The sequence below is a fragment of the Chaetodon trifascialis genome, chromosome 15 (assembly GCF_039877785.1).
Source record: "Chaetodon trifascialis isolate fChaTrf1 chromosome 15, fChaTrf1.hap1, whole genome shotgun sequence".
In the NCBI taxonomy this organism is placed as follows: domain Eukaryota; kingdom Metazoa; phylum Chordata; class Actinopteri; order Chaetodontiformes; family Chaetodontidae; genus Chaetodon; species Chaetodon trifascialis.
The window spans coordinates 15,372,861-15,398,513 of NC_092070.1; the positions used below are offsets into that span (position 1 = coordinate 15,372,861).

The following is a 25,653-nucleotide window of genomic DNA, read 5'->3' on the forward strand; positions in this document are numbered from 1 at the left end:
TGACACTGGCCTGTAGCCAGAGGTGCAAACACATACTGACACAAGACTGGAGCATCATAAAAACTGTCACACATTAACATAAACATCAAAGACAGGCTGCTAATCTGTGGCTGTTAGCGACAGCTCAGCGTGCAGCGGGCTGGATCTGGCAAAGAACGACGCCTTTGCTATTTGTCAGACCACTAATAATGGAAAGGCTTTACCTATCACAAACATGGACCAATAAGCCAAGCCCATTCGGGTATATTGTGAAAATACTCCTCTGCAACACATCTACAGAAGCAAACAACCGCTATAATGAACTGAATATTTGCAGCATGAAATTTACTACACTGAAATATTTCTAAAAAATTAGGGCTTTTCAACTCAAGGGAAAAAAAGTGTCAATCCTCCCGTCTGCAGCCAGGAACGTAAAATATTCTCAGTGTGCTTAAGACCCTGAGCTGCATCCAAGACTTCAAAGCGAGCAGGTCTACAAGAGACACTGTGCAGTGTCTTGCTGAATACGTGTTTGTGTGCGTCAAGTGAGACAGAGTGGGCTTCTGGCAGCACTGTGGGAGGGGTCATGGTGCTGGGCTGCTTTATTGCCCACCAAAAGCTCCTGTCAACCCTCTGAGAAGATGAGCTACCTTGGCTGAAGACCGAGGACTGTCAGTCTGCTAGATAATGCGGCCAGCAGCAGAAGACGAGACAGACCGAACAAAGACGCTTCACATCTCTCTACTGATTGTAAAAGGCAGACAGATGTTTCCGATCTCCACTGCAATTGAAATTGAGCAACTGCGCCAGTCTTTATGGACTCTTTAGAGGATGAGAGCTGAGAAGGGGCTGCAGTGGCGCAATCCCAAAACTGACTTCATTGAAATGAGACGGCCCATGTTTTTCAAATGCTTGTTGCTCGCTACTGCACAAAGAACGCCAACAAAGGTACGCTCAGCGGACAGCAAGTTTATGCATACACCACCAGGATGAGCCAAGAAGGGCGATATTACTGAATGGATCCATTACTGGACAGCTGATAAAGACACAAGCAGTATTTTACTACCAGCTCTTAAGCACAGCGACAATGGTCCCCAACAGTTTTCACACCAGTAAGTCGAAAGTATGCTGTTGTGGTTAAGACGGAGGGAGCTCACTGAGAAGTTCCCACCTCTTAAGGAGATACTACTCGATTAATTGATTAGTCGATTGCCTCGACTATTTCGCACAGCAGTTTGATCACTGTAAACGAAACATTCTGGGGTTGTGGACTGTATGACAGACAACACAAGGGCATCACCGAGGACACTGGAGAAATGCAATGGATGTTTAAGGATAAAAGAAGGTTCATCAAAAAAAACAACAAAAAACAGCTTGATCAGCGATGAAAAAAATCATTAGTCGCAGCCCTGTTCTCATTTTGTCTCGCCTGTTAACATGACACCCCGGTGGCTGGTGCCGAGACACAGTCGCCCAAGACGTCTCCTGTCTCTGCTTTCCTCTGAGAGACACACTGACTCCTCGTCCACATGTTGTGACTGTAGTGTCCACTTTCCAGACAGCATCAGTAGTTTTCTTTCTTCAAAGTCACTGGTTAACAAGTTCATGCATGACAGGATGGGTCTTAATGAGACAAATAAGGTGCCTGTTTAAGTTTTAAGACTTCATTTTGGAGTGCCCGCAAATGTGGTGCCTAAGTTAAATTATTATCACTCTGCTTGTAATTAATCTCGCCCTTCATGGGTACAAGCTCCCATTTTTACCAACTGACTGTCAAACTTCAGACATTTTTGAAAATATCTTCTGTTTAAAGATTGAAAACTTCCAGTCGCCTCCATCAAACAAGTGTCTGGGAGTGTCACTATAAGAAATATCGACTCATCTCTTATTCACCAGCAAACACAAACCAGCAATTTTCAGAAAAGTCAGCACACATAAATGGGTGAAAAGGACTTCAGATTATATCTGAAGTTGTGCAAAAATTCAGCTGTTGGTCAGTCATAACAGTTGATGAGTAGAATAAATAAGAATAATCATTCATAATCAATCATAAAGGCACGCTCATTACACAAACAAGTAATGCCAAATATTCCCATACTTCTGTATCAACCACTAAATACATACACAAATCAGAGCATGAACAACACTAGGAGACCATTTGTTGGTTGTACATGCTTAAAACCTCCATGTGAAAGGAAGACATGCCATCAGCTGCTAATTTAAGCAATTACACAATGTGCTGGCCACAAAATATGTAAAGTTTAGTTCAAAAGAAAGGTCGCTTTCTTCTTAAAAACTAAAAACTCTTCCAAGTAATCTAGCCAAGTTGTTTTGCAGGTTGAACCGGTGAAGACACAGACCCTTGGGCTAGTTTCTAATATTCAGTCTTATCACGACAGCAGCTTTTCTCTGCTCAGAGGCTATGTTGTATAAACCAACAGCAGCAAAGTTGAATGTAGGTGCAAAACATATGTAGGCTTTCAGTATATTCTCCCAGATAACCCTGATCATTCAAGCATTGTGCTGAATGAAAGGGGCTGAACCTTCAATGGCAGGCTGGCCTCGCAGCGAGAGGGATTACAGTATCTTCCTATCAGACAACACAGGTTCAGGTGCTTTCACTGTCAAGAATCTGCACTGCTGAAGGGTCAATGAGCAAGACGTTAAATCTAACAGGGGATCCGGAGACAGCATGTTCCTCTGTGCTGGTGGATGACAAGGAGAAGAGTTTCTCCAAAGGGATCAGAGGACATCACAATATTTTCGTCTTATCTCAGGATAACAGTTCGGTTATGATGGCTAAACACTATTATGTTGTTCAACTTAACTTTTCACCCTTTCAGGCTCAAAAGTTGGGCGCATACTCTCCCTGATGAGTAACTCTCATGTGATGAAGAGGCAGTGAGTTTGCACTTTTTTTTGCAGATTTAATACAACTATCCAACAGACACTTGATGTGCAGTTTTCCTGTAATATTTCAGCTCCAGTGAGGTGACCGCTGGGTTAACTTTACCCCGACTTTTCCTTTAAGGTGGATGCGTTCAGTGTCAAAAAACTGTGCAGTGTGCAGGTTTAATGGACTTAAATACTATTGCAAGTGAGCACATCGTCTTCGTCAGTAAGCTGCATTTGTAAAACCGCGGTCTTTTCTTACCTGGGCCATCGGATCCTGAGAGAGGTGAATTGAGCTTCGGTCGCTTTGCAGTGGGGGGTCCGACATCCAGCAGATTGTCAGCCATCCTGGCCGGAAAATTTTATGAATGGATGATGGTGCAGGAAAATAAGCAGAATCAGTCCAACTTGTCGGTCTCTGGCTCGTGGTAACGGCGAAGTTTTCCTACAAGCGCAAAGGAGCAATTTTACAGCTTTTTTTTTTTTTCTCTTTTTTTTCTGGACTGGCAGACTGGCGAAACGCTGCCTGGAGAAAAACGTTTCAAAAGAAGGGCAACAGCGCCACGCTTCGCCGCCGAAGATCACCCCATGATAATCCAACACCCAACACCCACATAATTATCCTCAATAATTACGTCCAAAAAATATTTCAGTCGGAGAAAAATAAATAAAAATCAATCATAAAATATTAGAAAAGGCGTAAGCAAATCCCTTCCTCCGCAGATCGCCGGTTTCACGTTTGTACAGAATCATTTTTTTCGCCGTCGAAACGAGCAGCCATAAAATCTACCTTGAGCTTAAATAAAAAGAGCAAAATTCAAAAAATATTTTCTATGAAGTGGATTTTTTTTCTCGTCGCTGTCTCCCGGTAAATACAGCGTCTCGGGACGGAGATACGGCGAGAAGCGGCGCTCTCTAAAAGGGAAATCAAATATACAGAGGGCTTTGGAGACGATAAAAACCCACGTAACCCTCACATGCTCGGATTAATCCTCATCGGAACAACTAACGCTTCCATTTTCTGCACGAAAAACGCCGTTTGAGCCCGGTCTGGGTAGCTCCGGTCGGTTTTTAAAATTAATGCTCCCCCCGAAATCCCGATTCTGAGCCGCGTCAAGATGGCGTCTGTTGATTCCTCCGATACAAAAAAGTTTTTTTTTTCTTCCCAGCTAGACTGTGGGGGGAGGAGGGGGAGGTGTCGCGCTGCGACGCCCTGACGTAAACCTGTGTCCCACCGTGCGTCATGTGCACGTACGTGAAGTTGCCTCAAGGGGAGGAATAAAAATTATATATTTACTCTGTTCTACCTGCTTCAAACTTTACAAACAGAACGCGGTCACGACTTTAACATAGAAAATACTCATTTCAGAGGAAAAAAAGAACAATGCCAATTGTCGAGGCTGTCCTATATTTGTATTTGCTCCTATCTTATTACATGTGGTTGTAAAAAACAACCAAGTAGGCCTACATTTAACTACTGCAGGGTACAATTTTGAGGTGCTTGTATTAGATTATTGCCATTTTATGCCACTTTATACATCTACTCTGCTACATTTCAGAGGGAAATATTGTACTTTTTACTCTGACAGCTGTACAAACTCTGCAAACCAAGCATATGATCAGCTTATAAAATGTGAGCACTGCTGTATATCAAACTACCCAACAGAATATAAAGAATATAAAGTAGTAAACATTGACTGCACTAAAAATACACAATTAAAAAGTTAATTACAGGTTAAAGCGTGAATAACAATCACACAAAAATAGAAAATAATGTAACATTCTGTTGGTGCATTTCTGCATTATGAGCACTTTCACCTTTAATACTTGACATTTTGCTAATACTTCTGTTGTATTTTTATAATTTTTAATTCAAGATTTTTTTATACTAAGGCACTGCTACTTTCTCCTTTTTTTACCCAGACATCTGAATTAACCATCTGAGTTAACTCCACATTACAGTGTCCCATCAAAGTCCCCATAATAATACATTATATGAGTATAACATTCTATTCAGATCTACCACAGTGACATATTTTCATGAGAATTTATGTACAGCATGTGTGCAAATGTGTGTTTAAAAAGCAAAGGTCAGATGTGGCCATACTGTGCACAGCTTGCCTGGTTATGAACAAATATTCTTGAGCATTAATATTATTTTAAACATAGCATGTTGTACTCAACTCATTTCTCTTGATACCCTGAGTATTCCAATCCTTTACTAGAAAAAAGGCAGCAATTACTGTAAAAAAAAAAAAAAAAAACTTCATTAAAGGTAAAGGTTCTGCATCCCGTACTTAAATAAAAGTTCACAAATAAGTGTAGAGCACATTGCAGGCCTACTACAATTATTGACAGTAAAAGTACTCATTATGCAGCGTCGCTGTCTCTTGTATTTTGTTATATATCACAAAATCTAACAATTGCTGATCCATTAACATGCAAGCAACATTTGATGCTGCTGCAGGATTGAGGTGAAGCCAACTTAAACAACTTTATATTATGTGTTGGGTGGTTTCATCTATAGCAATGTTTCATGTTTCACATATGAACTGATTATTGTTTTGTACAAGAAATCTTCATCTGCATAAGTAAGGCAAAGGAGTAGTGTACAGTAGTATAAAATACAAACAGTACAGAACAGCAGAAAACACAAATACTCAATTAAAGAAGAAGCACCTCAAAGTTGTTTGTACTTGTGAACATGTACTTGGTTACAATCCACCACTGACAAATACAGAACCGGATGTAGTGTACAGGCTATGAATTCAACCGGACAACATTTCCCAGCAACTGACTTTATTCAATTTTAACTTTCACTTGCATACCTATTAGCGTGCTATATACAAAAACACTTTCAAAGAAAGCGACAGTTCATGAAAACTTGCTGTAGCAGACTACTGACATACTGCCTTCTGCAGCTAGTAGTGTCTGCAGGTATTCGGCCAGTTTAAATTATAAAAAGGGAATCTGTATTGATTGAAGCCTTACTTTCTAGCATGTCATACTTTTTGAGATGATGTTGACTAAAATGTCCCGGTCATATTCCTGCTAAGATTAGAGCATCCCCTCGACAACACACACGACCGCACAGTTTTACAAACACTCGTACATTTTTTTTTTTACACACATGCAGGCAAACGAACACACAAGTATTATTCCAACACTGTTAAAATTACCCAGTTCTTTAGACTATTAAATACTCTGGTACATGCGCTTATATAAATAATAGAAAATGCTCAGATGCTATACAATATAAAGGCATACTTTACATAAAAAGCGAGTTATTTGTGCAAATGTGTTTTAACAGTGAATATATAAATGACCTTTCTTGAACGTGCACGACACATCCTGTAAATTAAGGAGGTGATAGGATATAACACAAAAAGATGGCAATGACATTCTTTGGCGTCAAAAGTTTCCTCAGCGTGCCATTCTGCTGGTTCAGAATGTCACTTACATCTCGATAAATCAACCCAATCCACGTTTAAGCTTGTGTTGAGACAAAAGGAGGAAAAAACAATGCGAGCTGACACCTCTACCTCACTGCTCCTGTTTGTCCCACATATAATATTAACCCAGAAGAAAAATGTTTAGAGTTCATAAAAAAACACATTATTCAAAGCTTGTCAGAAGTGGGAAAAAAAAAGAAATGTAGCTTATATGCTATACCAGACACTCATGTATCATGACCTCTATTAAGCACTTAACCTTGGATAATAACAACAATAACTATAAGCATCCCTTTATTGTAGTATAATAAACATTAATTTGGGGCTGGAACAAGGGTTGTGTGCTCATAAGCGTAAAGAAGGTCATTTCCTCTTTCGAACCAATGATGTTAAACTCTTATTATTGCACTTAAAACAACCTAACTCCATCCGAGCTATAAATACAGCACACAATGGACCGTCAAATAAACAGGAGTTCAGAAACTGCAATAAGGCCAATTATTGTTGAATGTGTTTGGTATGCTTTTATTTAATTGTATAGATTAAGAAAAGGCACTATCAAAACTTCATGACCTTACAAAACTTGAATCAAAATGAAACGTGATTTGAGCACAAAAGCAAACATTCTCCTGCTTATGCACATTGCATACCATCAGCTTTTGAGAAATAGTCTTAAGAAATTAAAGCAGAGAGTGAAAAAAATCAAGTTCAGTGTAAAAAGGCACAAGCTACCCTACTTTCACACACAGAAAAAGCAACTATTGAAGTATTAGGGTAAAGCTAGATGCGGCAGTTAGAATAAATCATTGGACGGTAAAAGAAGGCAGATTGGTTCTTTGTTTTTCTGCAATATTTGTCTTGTTTGCTTTATTACTTAAAAGTACTGATGATGAAATGCGGTTAAAAATACAAAGTTAATGTGTTGTATTTAAAATGTCAAAAATAAGACACTGAAGTGGATTTCGTGGTAAAACTTTTTTGCCTCTGAGCACACAATCCTTTTTGCTTCAAAACAGTGACACAGAGAAAATGTAGTAATGAAGTACAAAATAAACACCTAAAGAGATTAATATGAAATACACTTGGTGCACTGCCTTTGCATTTACAATGCTATTACATTAAGTTCCATGCCATTGAAAGTTTTGAAGCAGCTGCTGTGTCCAGCTGTTTCTATCCAGTAATGTCTTTCAAATCATAGAAACTAGAGAAGGGAGCTTCAAGTTTTGTGTGACTATAAATACAATAAACATTTAGTTTTGATTTTGTGACATTCCACTTTGATTATCCATTTCTTATAAGCACTAACTAACACACAGTGTAATCCATAGCAAACCTAGGTAGCGGTTTTCTCTAATCGGTCTATGGTCACAGCTAAAGACACTCTACAGGTACAGCAGTGCCTCGAAGGATCCATCTAAATACTCATCAACACTAATCACAGCTTGAGTTCCCATAAGAGACTGGATCGTGGGGGAGGGCACGAACACTAGTAACAGTTAGCCTCATCTACGCTGCTGTTGTTGCAAGCACGCATGATTAAGTGTAGCTGAGACCATCCTGCCTCAGTACTGAGGCATTACAAAGATCTTAAGCAAGGCCAGAGAAAAGCTGCCACATCAGCAGCGAAGATTGTTTTTCCAACTGCGTTCCCAAACTGTTTGTCATCCTGCTGTTTCACCAAGTCACTCGAGTAACTCATCGGCACCTCTCCTCATTAAACCCTGCATGTCCTTGTTGCACACATACAAACATACAAACACACGCACACACACTCACGCACTGTTTGCATGCAAATACACTCAAACAACACACAGCTCGGCCTCCTCTGCCCAGAGCCTGTACTGATTAGTCTCCGCTGTGACTTTCATGAAAAGTTTTCTGGTTTTCATGAAGAACTTGGAAACAGGCTCTGCCGCATTCTAGTGCAGATAACGTCTTATTTCCCCTTCGCTTGACATACATTGTGATTCTCCTCATGTGGTAGCACTTTCATTAGGTAAGGTCAGCTTGCTGAGCTCTTCTTTGATAAAAGGCAAAATATCATAGCAAAACATAGTTTACAAAGTAAAATTGTAACAAAAGCAAAGCGTTTTCTCCAAAAAAAATTAGCTTATTTACAATTTTCCCTTTATGTTATTCTTCCCTTACTCAAAAAAGGCTTAGTCTACACATTATTCTATTCTAAAGGCACTTAAAAGACATATGAAAGAAACAATTAAGATTAAAGGTGTACAGATAATCAAGTAAGTAAATGGCAGACGATGGGATCTGTAGCAGGCAAGAGAAGGTTCAGAGTCAGCCATCATGTTTTCCCATTTCCTGTGTGTTCCTGCCTCACCTCTCCTGACACTCACTTTGTGGTCCAGCTAGTATCCTCCACTGATAATATCAGCCAATCAGATTTAGACTACGAACACCCTGCTGCCTGGCTGATGCAGAGAAGAGGCCTGTGGGTCTTTCTCTCTGAGTCCATCTGGGTTAGGACCGAATTTGTACAGCGATGCCTCCAATACCAACCAGCAGGAACAAGAGCTTAAAGGGTAGAGGATTTCTGATAAAAGTGCCACATTAACAAATTCTTAAAGTCTGGTTAACTCTCCAACATCATCCCCACATTTGTCCTTGTCTTTCCGGGACACTGCTGTGAAATTTTGGGGAGTATTCTGTTGGACTGAGGATGAGATGATGAGCTGTTTGTTATTTGTAGAAGGAGGAGGTCCTTCTTGGTTGGTAACAGGTGTACATGTCATGCCACTGTGAGACGTAGATCGCCTGGCATGAGAGGTCTCTGTAGAGGGACGTCTTTCACGGCTGTCCGCCTCTTTCTTGTGGCTAAGCCCTGTGGTAGTAGAGGAACCAGCACTGGCACTGGGTACCATAGTAGTGGTACTGCTTGCATTTACACTGGTTGTGGGCACCATGCTGGTGATTTCATCAGTGGGTGAGCGCCCAATGCTACCATCCACCTGTGCTCGGATCTCTGGTGAGACTGAGAGTTGGTACTGGGGCACGGGGCCACTGTCACTGCTCTTAGGGTAAAGGAAGGTCTTCATCTGACCTTTGCCTTTGACATTAACTGTGCCACGGTAATCAAACTCATAATCCATGCTGCTGAGGACACAATAGCTTTCCTCGCTGACCTGAACACGACACTCCACACCCGTAGTATCCATGCGGCTGGCGATGTTGACTGTGTCGCCCCAGATATCGTAGAGGAGTTTCGTGGTGCCAATCACCCCCGCTGTGAGAGGCCCATGATTGAACCCAATGCGTAGCTTGAAGCCAAAGCCCAGCATGTTCTTGTTAAAGTCGTCCACCACACGCATCATTTCCAAGGCAAATTCGAAAAGAGCGCGGAGGTGGGCATGAGGATGTGCCGCATCTGCACACTGCTGTGCATTGAGTCCTGCTGCTGCCATGTACGTGGCACCGATGGTCTTGATCTTTTCAATATTTGAGAAGGCAGGCTTCCGTAACAGCTCATCAAAGTCTCCAATTAGCTCGTTAAGGACCCGATAGCACTCCTTACCGCCCTCGTAGCTTTCCTCATAAAACTCACTGAAGTTAACAATACTGGCAAATATTACACCCACATTGTCGTGGTTCTTGGAGTAGCTCTGGGTGACCTTCAGCTGCTCGGCCACATGGATGGGGATTATATTGCGAAGCAGCCAGTCGGCCTGGTCCCTCATGTTCTGGATCTTGATGCGGTGTTGATCGGCCTCTACGTTGCCATGGTAATGCAGGCGGTGACTGACCTCAAATTCACGGTTAAGGAACCAGACCAGGAGGAGGAGCAGGAAAAAGGCCACGCAGGCCTCGGGGCCCAGCAGGTCCAGTGGGTGGGGCTGTGGGTCTGGGTCTGCTGGGTTGTCGAACATGATGATGGAGCTGTTGCTGCTGTTGCTGCTGTTGCTGCTGCTGCTGTTACTGTTCCAGCCATCCGACCTTGAGGAGAAAATATTAAAACAGAAGGGTAAAACAATACATTTGGAGCTTCTACAGCTGTCAGTAACCAGCAAAACTACAGACGTTATTTGGAATAAGTTGTTTGCACCCCTGACCAGAATTCCACTGTGCATCATGAAGGTGACACACAAGAGTGATTACCAGCAACTGTGTACCAAAGAGAAACAAGCATGACGCTAACAATAATTATTGTACTTACCAGAAAAACAGACTCTTAGCAACACTGGAAGAGATGAAACACGAGTAGCACTAATTAAAGAGCAGTTAGAAATCCAGCACAATGCAACGTATATCACATTATCTCTACACGATCACTGAACACACTTTTTACAAATCTTTGGACAAGCTGTGATTGCCTTTCACTGTCTCTTCAGTTAGTCATACCTGCAGGGGGAGCTGAAGAGCAAGGCAAGCAGTGCCAGTCCCACCAAAGTCGCCAGAGTTGAGCGCATCCAGTAGCTGAGCTGGCAGAAGTTACAGTACTGAATGATAGCTATGATGACAGCGCAGCAGATGAACATGGTGAACTGGGGAAAATATGGGGCACAGAGTCATTAGTCAAAAGAGCCCATAACATTATCACATTATCACATAAATTACACTGACAGTAAACTAGATTAACATCCTGCACAACTGACAGCCATATGCTGAATATAATTTAGTCAGAGAAGGAATTTTTACAAGCACGGTGGCTCTACAGATGAGGTGCCTTTCAAACTGAATGAGAGAGAATAAATCTGCTACGAGGCCTGCAACCAAATAATAATACTAATTTTCAGCACCCTTGTGATCTATTTCTGAACATAGAAAAACACTAAACTTGAAAGTCCACCTGGATGGAGAGATGCATGTCACAGGTGACATGGGAGAAGACGCTCAAAGTGGGCAGGGACACCAGGATGGCTCCGATTAAGTGACGTGCTACCCAGCCTGAAATCGCTCTCATCAGCACCCGAGTGCAACTTAGCACACTGTCCAAGTAGAAAGCCATACTGGAGAGAAAAAACAGGAAGCTGTGATTGACATATGGACTATTATGATACATGAGAGATAATACTAATGAAGTCTTTATCTGATACTTGAGCGTCCTGATTAATCCCAATCCTAACCTCAGTGCATGAGCACAAACCAAGGGTCAGTAAACAAGACCTATTCGTTTCATAGATCAATGCGGATTCAATTTCAGGGCACCAATTTATGTAATCTGGGGTTTTTGTTCCAGGACCCTTATTTCTAATAATCCCTGTCACCTGGTAACCAAATAAGTATCCATATCAACATCTCCTCTCCTGTGTCTCCCCTTGTCCTTCTTTCTCTCTCTGCTTTCCAACTGCCTCGATAGATTTTAAATACACTTGGAGCTGTGCACAACAAGCAGCAAGAAAGCAGAAATACCCACCAACAATATGCCCATGTGATTATCATGTAAATTAGTAGTTATGACACACCCTTAATGACTTTAAGGAGGTGAAGATAATCTGTACAGTCCTGTGCAGTTTGCTAAATGCCTAATGTAAAGAAAAGACTATTCTTATGTTGTGATTTTGCCTTTAAATGAATTGAGTATTCTAATTAAACTACCGAAAAATTAAACAATAATTTCAAAACATGTGACATTATATTGCAGGCTGGATCTGTCCACTGGGCCTGTAGTTTAAGACCCCTACACTGTATTCAGTATCTTACCGTACAGCAAACAGCAGAGCCAGAGCCTCTAACAGAGTGGCTACAACTGTCAGAGTGAGTGCCGGTGTGGACAGACTCTGCTGGGTGACAAGTGGTCGAAGGAAACAGGCCAGTGAGAGAGCCAGAAACACAGAACAGCACAGCAGCATGTCCAGGAATGAACTGAATGTCGGACTGGCAAAAGTCTGCACTACGGCTTGGGTTTCCACCTGGGAGGGAAGAGAGAGGGTGGGACAAACAGACAAATGCACAGCAGAAATAAACAATCAAAAATATGCAAGAATGTAAATAGCCATACCAGTAAATAGAAATTAATAAGAATGAGGGGTTAAGCAGCAAAATGAGAGTGTGGCATTAATGAGAATAAGTGAATGGTTTGAATAAGACTCTATTGAAATCCATCACAATTATGGTGTCAGTGACTCAGACTCTAGACTTATCGATGTAGCAACAGTTGCAGTCGTGAGCGTGAAAATGCACTTCAGAGGTTACACCAGCAGAGGACATCACAACCTCATGCAAAACTACTTTTAAGGTCCTGCAGTGATTTCTCTTTGCCGCAGTCTTGACCGGTCTGATCAAAACGCAGTGCAAACAGGCTTCCTAGACAAGACGCAGACACGCAGAGAAACACGAACAAGCAGAAAGACGTTGTTCATTTCACGCTCACAGACGGGGTTGGCAGAGATGAAAATGCTGCTTTTCTCTGACAGCTGAGAAACTCTGAACAATGTCAGATCACAGACAGACCAGAGACAAGCAGGGTAAGCTCATGGCACTCGTGGATAAAGTTAGAAATAAAAAGACACGCACATCTGCACGTGCACTCATTAAACACAAAGGCATAGAGGCACCATTATGTCATGCACGAACACAGACACACACACACTCACACACACACACCTCCTCCTGGTAGCTTATCCGGTAGGCAGACTCCAGGCTCTTCTCCAGGAAGGTGAGGCTCAGCTTGTTTATGGGAGGTTTGTAGAAGTAGTCCTTCATTAGGCTGTTACGGGCAAAGAGGACAGTCAGTGGAAATTATGATTTTAAATGCTCAAGTCAAACATTAGCAACTGCGCATTATATTCAAATACATATTATAGACTTATTTAATGTATCTATCCTTAGATCATGTCAACCTGTCCTCCTTGATAACATCCACAAAGTGAGCGTCACTCCTCTCCCTGAAGTTCTTGGAGCGAAGAGGGATGAGCGCTGAGTGGTCCATGCCCATAGCTCCTCCACTCCACGTCTTCTTCTCCTTCTCCTGCAGCATCTCACACAGTGACGTCTGGCTGTTGTTCAAGGCCCCCAGCTGAGGACTGAGCAGGCCGTTCAGAGCCTTCGGGCTACGCCCTGCAGACACCGCTGGGGAACACTTCAGATTTGAGGAGTCCTAAGGTGAAGAGAAGGGAGAGAGAAGACCTGAATTTACAAAAAAAAAAAAAAAAAGAAGGCGTGATAATGGATATTTGCTTTGGAAACAGGTCGGCAATAATATATAAATATAAAGCTACAGTCACACCAATTTAAATGCATGTGTCGGTGGCACACTTTATCTGGGACTCATGGAGTTCTATTTCTTTGAACTACTTTTGAGTCCTTCTTTTTGCTACTGCGCCTCAGTAAATGTAACCACAGTTGCTTCATGATGCCACAATATTTGATGGAAAATAACTACTTAAATATACTTTAAAAGCATCTTAGATAAATAAAGTCTAATCTGTTCGGTTCAGGTAACAAGAGCAGGCTAACCTTGGTGCCGGTGGTCTTGTGGTCATCGTGGCGGCCATTGCGCACCTCTCCTTCCTCCAGAACCTGTTCCTCCCCTGGTATCAGGACCACACTGCAGGATAGACAGGGAGACTGCAGGGAGGTAGAGGGGGATGATATGGAGGGAGATGCAGCATATGGAGGCAGGAAAGAAGAAAGAGAATGAATAAACTGCGAGATGCAGATCAAGGAAAGCAGCAGAAAAAAACATGAAAAGATGGCAACGATCGAGATCAAGAGTCTTGCTGGATGACAAAATGACAAAGGAGGGATTCAAGAACACATGCATCTGTGACATCAGAAACTGGGAAGGTTGTGACAAGTCTTACACATCTTTTATTGGCTTTATATTATTAATTTGAATGTAGACAACGCTAACAAGAGCAGCAGCAGCCACAGAGAAACGGAAAGGGAGATGAGAGGAAACAACAGGCCCAAGGTCTATATTTCCATCACACTCCTCCTTTTGAAAGAGAGTGGAAATCTGTGTGATAGCACTGCTATGTATGACACTGACATGTACAAATACTGTGCGCTGAGATACCTGAGCACACAACCTATACACAGTAGTGGAAGCATGTAGAGATAGCACACATTGTGTGCCCACATTAAACGGGCAAACATTTATTACCTCACCTGCCCTATAAATCCTGTCACACACTCAAATCTCATTAAGCCTGTTTGAAGATCCCTGAATATAATCATTCAGCGTGAGCCATATCTGGATTTGTGTGAGAGCCATGCAGTAGATGAAAAGCTCTTAACGGAGGAGTCATCAGTCGAAGGCAGAGAGACCTGAGAAGGGCTTCCCATCTCCCGGCTTGGGTGGGCTCATTACTATACAGAGGACCCCCACTGATTCTCCTGCTCTCCTTACTGTTTCTCTTCCTCCAAGTACCCCTCCCCCCTCCGACTAGCCTGGCAGAGAGCTCAAAGGTCTGCGCAGGGATCACAGGGTGCACATGTGTACGGAGAAAGGAGGATTAATTGGGGTGAACATAAGGCACAGTGGAGCAGGGTTTTGAGGGTAATTATTAGAGAATAATGTGTTTGGTGAGTCCATGACCTACTGGTACAATTTGGAAGCAAATTAGAAATTTCCCTTGAAGGCAGAGCTAAGGAGGACACAGTGGATGGACATGGTCATGGTTGCTGAGCAGAATATGATGATGGGTCAGCTATTATTATGGTGGGGAGAACAGTGCTTCTCATTGCCTAGTTAATAAGATGTCACTGATTTGTTCTCAGATTTTTATTATTAGGGATTGAAGGAGGATCGAGGTGCTGTAACAAATGGAGGACGTATGTACAGGAGAGCATGCATGCAGGTGCAAAAAAAATGTGGAGGGAAATCGACAAACACGCTCTATCCATACAGGACGGCAAAGGTTAAAACCATGTGAATACATGGAACACGTGGAGAAATTCAGATGCATTGTAATGACAGGGATAAAAGCAGTTCTTTTTCTTTTCACTTCCTCCACTTAAGACAAAAGGAAGCTCCTTGCCTTGCATGCAAAAAATATTTATTAAAGCCTCTAATACACCCACATAAACAAAAGCACACAAAGAGAGAGAAAAAAAAAAGAACATCAAAGATGCTGTGGCAGAACATGCAGCTCAGTGTTCTTCCTCAGGCAATTTAGACATACAAGGGAAAATGATGCCAGAAATATACTTACTTCCTCCACAACATGGCTGATGTTTCATATAATTATCTCAGAGGTAGTGGGCACTCACCTTAGCACTGTCTGCAGGCAGGGTGCAGGCTGCAGGAGCTCCATCAGGAGTGTGCACCCTGGAAGAGGGGCCCCGAGGATCTGCGTTCTCATGCCCAGCCAACCCCAACTGAGGGCAGCTGCAGTGAGAGAGAGGCTCCATCTTCCTGCCAGAGATCAGGTAGGTCTTCAGGCCTGGAGAGACAGAAAGAGAGAAAGAAAGAGAGAGAGAGGAGGACGCCACTGTTAGAATCAGATGAAACTATTTCACTGAGTTTGGTTTGGTCGTCTCTGTGTGGATGAAGGTATTGGTGGTTGTTTTCGGATTCAGCAGAGGCTCAGGATGAGTTCCCTCTGTGAATTACATTATCAGTTTCTGGCATGAAAGTAGCATCAAGAGAGTGGGAAGCAGCGAATATCAATATCTCCCAGTTGAGGAAGCCAAGGTCATACGCTTGAGTCATTCTTGTTTCCATAAACATATTCACAAATATGATGTGTGATGGCCTTGTGCATTTTGTATGTTTTTCCTCTTCTCTCGAATCAGACAGATGAGCCAGAGAGAAACGTTGCAGTGCCAAAGAGACAAACAGCATGACATGAGCAGCCATTTTGGCCACTGTCATTACTTAGTGCCGAGTTCCTCCCATATATCATTCGTAAACTATTTTTCTGTGCCAAGATAATTACTCCTTCATGCCACAGGTGTCTCTGTGCATCTCTCTGTGGTGTTCATGCAAGTGAGGACCCTGTGACCATGAGAGAGTAACAGTTTTAGACACAACAGACCAGGGCCAAATATTTGAACACCTGCGTCCTCCCACTTGTAACATGTTACCATTGCCATCACTCCTGCGAGATATGTGTGTGTGTGTGTTTGTGCAACCTTTAGCCCAAAATTCAGCCTTCTGAACAGACCAGACAAAGACAAAATGTGGCAATGCGGAGAAGAGCCCTGTTAATTGTTTAACTGCTTATAAACAAAAGGTGTTGCTTTACCTGCATGCATGCATATTTCACACTGTTTACATTTCTACCTTCTTTTCTGCAGCCTTAGACCGGCGGGTCACCAGGATGCTCCCACAGAGCTAACTGTAATCACCACTGCAGACATATGGCACACTTCCTGTTTGGGCTTTTGTTGCCAACTCTCTTGCCAAGAAAGGAAGATAGAAAAAAAGTCTACACACTTTCAGTGCTTGGCAGCCTAAAACATGGCTACCCGGAGCCCAAGGAGCCCAAATGTTTACGACTGAACTCCTCTTCATATTTTCCCCTTCTGTCTGCCAGCACTGTTGTGACAAGCCACAGTAACAGGTATCTGTTGTGTATGTGTATGTCAGCAGCATGGGTAAGTACCTGTGACCGTGCGCTTAGCCACATAATTCAACTGTCAGTGAAGCTGCAACCTTGGCTCTGAGCATTGTCTGCCCTAAGTACTTCAGACAGGCCTGCCACTGCCTCGCCTGCGCTGAGCCACCCTGGGGCTGCACTCTCTGACACGCACACACAGAGACCACACATACAACACAAGGATACACAGCCTCATTTGCAGTGATACACCTGCACACAGAATTCATGGGACAAATACTGAGATAAGCAGCTCAAGACGCAGACAAAAAAAATAAGAAAACATGCATACAAAGAGACTGATGTAAACACAAGTGCAATTATGAGACACTCACAAAAAAACACCCCCTCCAACCACCTACACAACCAGTCAAACACATACACACACAGCAAGCGGAGGTGTAGATGGACGGCTTTGCTGTAGCTGGGTCGATAGCCAGGTGGACAAGGATTCAGGGATGGGAAATGAGGGCGGTGAACGGCAGTAACAAAGAACTAATTCCCAGCGCCAGTGATGCAGAATGGCGCAGCAGAAAGAAGAGGCAGCAGGAAACTGAGGGGAGGTTTTGACTGCCTCTGAGAATGCGTTGAGTGTGACCGTGTGTCCGAGACAGATCCAGAGACACAGACGCACACAGTGCGCAGACACTGCGTTGACTGATTTAATTAGTTTGCTAATCAAATCTTTCCCTGCCTCCCACCACGACATATAATGACTTTTGCTTCTGCTCATGGGTCAACAGGGCTATTTTTTCTCCTTGCCGGTTTCGCTTCTTCTGTCTTTGCCTCACCATCGCTTCAGAAACAAAAAAACACACGGTGTGCTTTCAACCTGCGTAAGTACCACAGGTACAGATATCTTGAGGTGACGAATGTGAGGCAGCAAAGAAATGTCAAACGATGTATCATATTCGCCATGACTGTGGGTAGACATTTGTATAGGTGTGAGTTGTTCTTGTCTGTTCTCTGAGATTTCTGCAAGTCAGATGGGGAGCATTTGAGTCAAAGAGACAGTCATGTCCGTTTTGAGCTGAAGTCATACTGTGTTATTTATTAATATATTTAGAGTCACGATGAATGCAAATTCTACATCTGCTATAAAGGCAATGGCGCCTGCTGAGTAATAATAAAAACTGTATAAGACGGGGACTAAGCTAAATCCACCAAAACAGAAATCACTGGACCATTCAGCCTCTATTCCCCAGTACTGCAACAGCTTATTAAAGATAATGAAGTCTTTCAAGCTAGATAATATGTGCACCAACACATTACTGGAGAGAGGGTGAAAGGCAGAGGGAGCAGAGAAGATTTGATAGTGGATGAAAGAATAATGGACCGATATCTTTTTTTTTTTTAAAAAAGCACTTATAAAAAGGCAATTAAAAACAAGATGTCAGCCATGAATACAAAACGGGATAGGAGGTGAACACAACAGGAGGAAAAAAGTGGGTCAAAATTCAAACAACTGCAAGCTGATAGCTAAGGGAGGCGACAGGAGATCAGCTGTGGCCTGCCCTCTCCATCACTTCATGTTTGACTTATATCAAAATAAATGCGCTGCTGGCTTGATTTCAGACATTTCTGTGCTGTCCTTTTGTCAGACTACGGAAGAGAAACGTGGGTCACGCTCAAAACGGGAGTCCACGACCATCAGTCTCACAGGTTAATGGGATTGATCGCATCTTGTTTTCAGACAGCTTGTTTCAGGGAATCACTTCACATGCCAGAGTCCTGACAGCCAAGAGAAGAGCAAGATAAATTGACTGCAGGGGCTTGCAATGGCGCACAGTATGTTATCTGCGTGTGTCTGTATGAGGGGTTACATGAGTTCAAGTGTCTGCAGATGTTTGCACGCCTGTTCCTTGCTATTCTAGGACGATCTCTCGTCTTTTACGACCCGATCTTTTGGCAGCTGAAATTGCAGCGTTGTCAGGCAGTAAATTGCAGCTCTAATAAACTGGCCTGACCAACAGCTGGCTCCACTGTCCACTTCAGTTGGGTCCAACATCAACAGAATACAGCTGTGCTCTAAAGAGCTCGCAGCAGGGAAAAAGGTCAAGAAACTTCATGCTGTGAATTCCAGTTGATGTCTGATGTTTCATTTCAGTTGTGTGTGTCTGACTATCCGTCAGTCTGTGCACATCTGTTTGATAATCGGTGATGCAGGTACATGCATGCGTTGGCCTTTCTCCATCTCTGGTGACCCTGGGCTAATTGAATAGCATCATCGGTGGAAGCATCTGGGCATTACAGGACTTGAAGTGTCCTGTCCTGTGCTATCAGCTGACAGGGAACAGTAGATAACCTTTCCCCATGAGAGCCCAGTCACATTATCTCCCTCTCCAAGCCCCTTTGTTTAGGACAGAGGATAGCAACATGAGAAAAGCACTTTGCAAACAAATGACACCATCACCTCTACTCCTCGCCTCCTCCCTTTCTCATCACACGTCCGAGCTCTTCTGGGACAATGGTCGCCCGTGAACTCCTCTTTGCATGATGCTAAGAGGGGCTGCAGAGGTTGGGTGCACCAAACAAACACACACACACACAAAAAGGTGGCTACAACACGCAAGTGGTCATTTCAGACGCTGCCAACATAAGCCTCCATCAGCCCTGAGCAAAGGGAATTAATTAGCTGGAATGCAAACGACCAGGTACAAAAACAGGGAATAAAGTATGGAAGGCCAAGATGTCGTTCAAGAAAAGTCTGAATCTGATTTTACCCTTGTGACATGCAACAGAAGAGAAAAATAGCACATGATATTCACACACACAGACACAGAAGCCATAAATCCGAAACTTTTTAGTCTTTTATCTCAAAGCAACACCTTTCCTTTCAAATTCCATTTGTAGCCCAAATGGGACCAAGAAGCAAATGCTGCTATCCCAGGGAGGTTTACTAAAAGCAGCAGAACAAAGAGGCCAACGGAGAGGGAAGGAGAGTTGGCAGATATGCTTGGATCAGCACGCACACACAAACAAACATCTTCCGGTAATGACAGGTTTGCCTTCCAGGGCCAGGTATCGGAGCAGGAGGGCAGTGGAGCAGGTGGCACAGAGAAACTAGCACTGCTGGACCGGGCAGCGCTCCATGCCAGTTGGCACTACCACCCTGCAGCCCCCTCCTTCTCCCTCCAATGCGTACCCGTCCTGGGAGAGACTGTACATCCTGTCTCTGTCGGAGGGCAGGAGGAACAGGAGGAGACCTGTCCACTATGACAGGCTGTTTAAGGAGGACTTCATTACTGCGGCATGGCTCACAGAGGAGAGGAAGGAGAGATAAGAGGCACAGATTGCAGAGATTTTGATTCAAGTAGACAAAGAGAGGAGTGAGGAAGAAGAGAAGGACAGGCTGAGATTGTGAGTTTGGGTGGTAGTGGTAGTGGGATGAAAAATTTTATGAGTGCTGTCTGTGAGTGAACCCATTCAGTCAGAAAACATGAAAGACACATATGTATGCATTTTTCATAAGGAATCACGGAGGGACTCCTACCATCATTTCTGACAGGAAAGGAGAGGCAGGGAGTTTGCATGCGTCTCCTGAGGGAAGAACGGGTGAAGGTGGGGGGAGGGAGAGCTCTGACCTTGTACAGATGAACACTTCCGCTGGGCCCAGGTTACTTCTGAAGCATTCAAGGACACGTAAGAAGGTGAGAAGAATTATTTGCAATGTCAAACAAGAGCTGTCTCCTCTGTCCGAGAAAGTCGAGCGGAGATATTTCAACAGTCTTCATCAATAACAGACCGCCTTCTGAATAATATAGAGGAGAGGAGGCTTTGCACTTTGCTCCATTTACTAAATGCATAAACAAGATGACTCCACGATAAGCAAAATTGCTGATCAGTGTTTACATGTGCACTGGGCTAGCATCCAACAACACACTTTATCAATGTTTCATTGAAGTAAGCCTCTGATGTTTTAAAGCAGATGATGACTGGGACATAAAATGATACCATGAAACAGTAGAGATTTGCCAACCTGAAGAGATTTTAATATACTGTTTCCACTAAGGATGCCATTCCATCATGCTATTGGTGGCCAATTCAATGAGCAGGGCTGCTTTGTGGAAATATACGGTTTGCAATGAGATGAGGTACTATTTTTGTGTTTTGAGTTTTAATTCATTAGTTTAGCCAAAAAAAGGTCTGGTTATTTTGTCAACCTTGCCTTACATTTGATAGAAAAAAAGCATAACAGTATGACATAGCAACACTTCTGCTCTACACTGATGGACATGTGGCATATTTATTCCACGAGTCTTCTTCTGGGCTTTGAAGTAGGCACATTGTTTCAGGTTTCCATATCATTACGTGTTCCTGCTTCCTTTTCCGAGTTATTGCACATGTTTGCTGCTTGTTCATTAGTTCCTTTAGTGCAGCAGTTCCCCAGCCTAAGACTTATTTCAGCTGGTCTATTGTTGAGTATATCTTACCTAACTGGGATGCCAAAAAGTATTCTATAAAACAAATTGGGGAAAAAAGTCTTTGGCTGAACTGGTCACTGTTGTGGTTTAGAAGAGCTCAAGAAAAAAAAAAAAAGTTGCATAAGTTCTACAATATGCTGTTGAAGTGAGGAAGACTACAAACAGCTGTATAATTTTGACAAAGTCAAGAAGCACAAAACATTGCTATTTTGGTGGTATAGCCTGCATACAATAAAGCTGTGCCTACTTTGTACATGTCAAGCTCACTGAAGCACAGCTAAACTAATACAGTTTTTCACAAACACTCTGAGACTCCAGATAACCCACAGTGACCTCTTGGTACGAGTTATATAAGCCCGAGTACATAAAAAGAAACAGCAAGTTTTGCAGACCACCTGGGCTTTCTCAGCACATCAGCTCTCCAGGTTTGGGACAAAAACACACGTCTCTAAACTGTGAATTACGTCAGAGCGCTTCTCAGCTTACACACAAACACGCTGTCCCAGGACAACAAGCCATGCTGAGGGCTCTCTCTCTCTCTTCCCGTTGCAATCAGCAAAATCTATCAATATCCTTCCCCTGTTCCTGTCCCACAACGCTGTAAACAGGGGTGGCAGGAAAACAAAAGTTCCATATTTGGCCGGTGTTTTTTCCCCCCCTCTGGCTTCAATCCATTGCGCAAAACGACAATAGAAACACTTGACATCTCTCCAAAGTCTTTAACACTCGCTTGGCTGAGTCTGTCTTGTATATACTCGTTCTCGCGCTCGTTCTGTATTCCGTGTCTCCATCCTTGACAGTCTCAGGCTGCCATGGTCTGCTGGCAAAACGAGAGATACAGTTGACATCCCTCCAAAATCTTTAACCCCCCCAACACACCACCACCACCACCACCACCACCACCATCCCTCCTTTGCTCAGTGGCCTGTATTTTCCCCCTGTTTTGTCAATCACTGTAACTCACTGTCTGTCTGTGTCCGGGCCGATATCCGGCTGCCTCATCAGCGCATGAGCTTTAAGGGCTCTTCTCTGTGAAGGCTTGCCATGGCTGACATCATCCCAAAGGCTTAGATTCACTTTCCATCTTGTCTTTTTCACACCATCTTCCTCTCCTCTCTGAAACCCTTCACCCATGCATGCTCGTCTGAATGCTAATGCCCGCAACCTCTTTTCATCTCGCCCTTACCGGTGACCATATGGCTCCTTATGCAATTCAGCGCATCTGCCCACTTCACTTGTTTCCCGCTCAGTGTGTTTCAAAGATTTTCTTGAAGCAACTGCAATTTTCTTCACAGTGGTGATCTGCGTTGCATTTAAAATAGAAATGAAATCACCCTCATTCAGCCTTTCACTTGTTTTAATAAAAGATAGACAGGCCTCGCCAAACTCCAGGAAAAGTACTTTTTCTGTTATCTGCCTCCAAAACATCCCAAAAAATCAGCATGTTTTAGCTTTGTGACAATTTTCAGATTATACAGTGAGCTTTTAAATGGGCTTTTTAGCATTAAAGTAGGAGATTTTCTCTACCCATAAAGGAACACTTCCAGCCCAGGGCACTAAGATTAGGATTAACATCTCTCTAAAAATTTACTTCTACAAGCGCGTCTCGTATGATGTTCTACTCAGTTCCTGTACATTCAGCTCCCCTACTTTTATTCTTCCCCTTCTGTACTTACTTCTTTATAGGAGAGTAACAACTTGCAATGCACTCATATTATATCCATTCAGTAGCTCTGTAATACAATTTTTAAAAGGGCATTACATGAAGAAATGTATGATTATTACATTATTAAATCAGCCCTTTTCCAGACTGCTGTCTTCATCTTTAACAAAAAGCAAAAACAAAAAATGGCCCAATTACTAATTAATTTCTGCTCAGCACTTGAGACAAAAAGACATTTTTTAAAGAATAAAAGATTTTCTCTGACATTCTAGCCTCTAACCAAAATTCGATTTCATCAGATGCTGAATTATCTCCACCTGACACACTATTGACCTGCTGCTATGAGCAGCGCTCCCCATATTGATTTAACAGTGACTGAGTTTGTGGCTCTGGGTAAATGATCAAAGCAAACAGCCAACACAAACATCTCCCTCCCGCTCACACTCTCCTGCTTTAGTACCACAGGCTTTGCTTACTCAACATTTTGACTAATAGCATCTTCACTGGGGTTGATGATGAAAATGTGCCACTCCCTGAGGACTCTTTATCTAAAGCAGGCCAATGATACAGCAGGAGTAAATGAGGTAGCTAAGTATAAACTCAGCCTCCACCACAGAAAGCCTTGAATCATATTCCCCCTAAGACAGAGACACAAGCTGGATGTGAGCTGATGTGCTGTTGACCCTCATCTGCTTAAAAAGCAGAACTGACAGGTTCATTAACGGTCAAGCACAGAAAGCATGGCCGGAATCAATTTGATATGCAACCTGCTAAGATAAGCAGTGCTGTAATGTTTGTTGATGGAGGTGTCATTTCATCAACAGCGGAGGCAGCACTCCCACTCAACAGTTTCAGAATGAGACAGCAGCATGATGGAGGGTGGAAAAACAGAAAAGAAGACGACAGGGAGGCAGAAAGGAAAAGTGACACAAAGGGAGACAGATTGGAAGTGATAAAAGGATGGGGAATAACCTCTGTTGGGAATATATCAGGTATTTAGCACACACACACATGCAGGCACACACATAAATACGCGCAGTAAGTCAGCAATGGCCTTTAGGATTGACAGCACGGGGGATTCCTGGGGCTCTGAAGACTGTGGATGGAGGCACAGTTGACAGCTTGAGGGGACACAGGAGAGACATCCCACACTGAAGCCAATGGAGGGAGCTGAGTTTGAGGAGCTCCATTCATACAAGAGAGGAACCAGCTACACCAGCTTTACATTAGGGCTGAATTTCCAGTGGAGAAATGCCAGATAATGCATAATATTTTTAAGGTCAATACTTATGCATTAGTTGAGCCTTTCTCGAAACAGCTTCATGTAAAATGACTAAAAACCAGCAAGGGTCAAGGAGGATTGCGGAAGATGAAAGATTAGTAGCTTTAGATATGCACACATGGAACAGAAATATGGGTGCTGAACATATAAAAGGAAAGCAAATAGGAGAAGAGCAAGAATAAAGCGAGAAATGAACCACAGAAAATGACTTCATTTTAAAGTCTTGCTATGCTCTATAAAAGCCACAGAAACTCAAGAAGTGGGTAAGAGACAGGCATTTTTAAAAAGAGCTAAAACTGCCCCCGGATACTCAGCTAAATTAATTTCACGGCCTGCGTTTGCAAATAATAGGCATGCATTTCTAAGAGACACAAATATACACAAGAGAATTCATGGGGGAAACACACTTTAACTGTACATTATACACACACACGAGCATGCACCGTCAATCCGTGCAGGTTGAGTGCAGTTGCAGGCTCCAGGGTGGACGGGCTCCCTGTCATCTTCCCTCATTCATAATTCACACAGCCATTTATCACACACACACACACACACACACACACACACACACACACACACACACACACACACACACACACACACACACACACACACACACACGCACACGCACACTCCCGCAGTGCACACTAACGAGTCACTACAGCCTACAAACAGACAGGGTGCGGCTGGTGTTTGCATTTAGTGGGCCTGAAGTACAAAAAGTGACCATGAGTGTGTGCACGCAGGAGAGTGGGTGGGGGTTATTGTGTGTGTCACCTCAAGAGTGAGCCCCATCTGTCACTGCCAGTAAAGGCTAGTGTGGGTCCGTTGGAAGGAGTGCTGGTGTTTTTCCGTACCCTTGATAACACAGGAGAAAAGCTTAGGATGCATCAGTGACTCCTGATAGCAATGTATCACCCAAGCATCTGCACGGCGGCGAGGAGAACAAGCTTAGCCCCATGTGCAGCTCAACTCACACTGCATCCAGAGATCCAAGTACAAAAAAAAGAACAGTGAGAGAGCAACAGACACACACGGAGATGCTTTCACATTTCCTTCACTTTTTTTCAAGGTTTACAAATCTTTGAGAGGCAGAATGTGTGCAATTTGTATCTGTGTAGGCGTCCTTCAGAGCGAAGCATCTCTGCACGTGTTCCGTTTATCCTTGCTGGGCTCTCACAGAAATAAGCCTTCGCTTGGCTTTTTACCACAATACGACAGACTCAACTTCACCTGAATAAAGTCAATTTGGCCCCTTTCTCCCGGTCAGAGCGCCAGTCCTTCCCTCTAAAAAGAGCCTCCAGTTTCAAGCTGACCCTCGGCCCTTTCAATAGCCCGTTGCCATGGCAATTCGCCTTGGCGGGTCCAGGGTGCAGCAGTGGACTAAGTGTGGATGTGTGTGTGTGTGTGTGTGTGTGTGTGTGTGTGTGTGTGTGTGTGTGTGTGTGTGTGTGTGTGTGTGTGT

At 43.3% G+C, this 25,653-nt stretch overlaps 2 protein-coding genes across 7 annotated transcripts in view; both read right to left on the reverse strand.

The window, feature by feature from the left end:
• The window catches only part of crebbpb (CREB binding protein b), a 32,270-nt gene extending 28,263 nt beyond the window's left edge, over positions 1–4,007 (reverse strand). For 5 of the 6 annotated variants that reach the window (XM_070981719.1, XM_070981716.1, XM_070981717.1 and 2 more), the window contains exon 1: positions 3,134–3,351. In XM_070981719.1, the coding sequence (XP_070837820.1) occupies positions 3,134–3,218 (85 nt within the window). In that variant the 5' untranslated portion in view covers positions 3,219–3,351. Of the gene's footprint in view, positions 1–3,133 lie in introns of all 6 variants that reach the window. The other variant, XM_070981720.1, reaches the window with a different exon arrangement.
• Positions 4,008–6,846: 2,839 nt separating this feature from the next.
• The window catches only part of LOC139343882 (adenylate cyclase type 9-like), a 30,387-nt gene continuing 11,580 nt past the window's right edge, over positions 6,847–25,653 (reverse strand). Inside the window, exons 2-10 of the mRNA XM_070981721.1 lie at positions 15,492–15,664; positions 13,734–13,844; positions 13,118–13,374; positions 12,882–12,984; positions 11,979–12,187; positions 11,125–11,284; positions 10,677–10,819; positions 10,492–10,515; positions 6,847–10,271 (exon numbers count right to left, since the gene is read on the reverse strand). Of these exons, the coding sequence (XP_070837822.1) occupies positions 8,903–10,271; positions 10,492–10,515; positions 10,677–10,819; positions 11,125–11,284; positions 11,979–12,187; positions 12,882–12,984; positions 13,118–13,374; positions 13,734–13,844; positions 15,492–15,664 (2,549 nt within the window). The 3' untranslated portion in view covers positions 6,847–8,902. The remainder of the gene's footprint in view (positions 10,272–10,491; positions 10,516–10,676; positions 10,820–11,124; positions 11,285–11,978; positions 12,188–12,881; positions 12,985–13,117; positions 13,375–13,733; positions 13,845–15,491; positions 15,665–25,653) is intronic.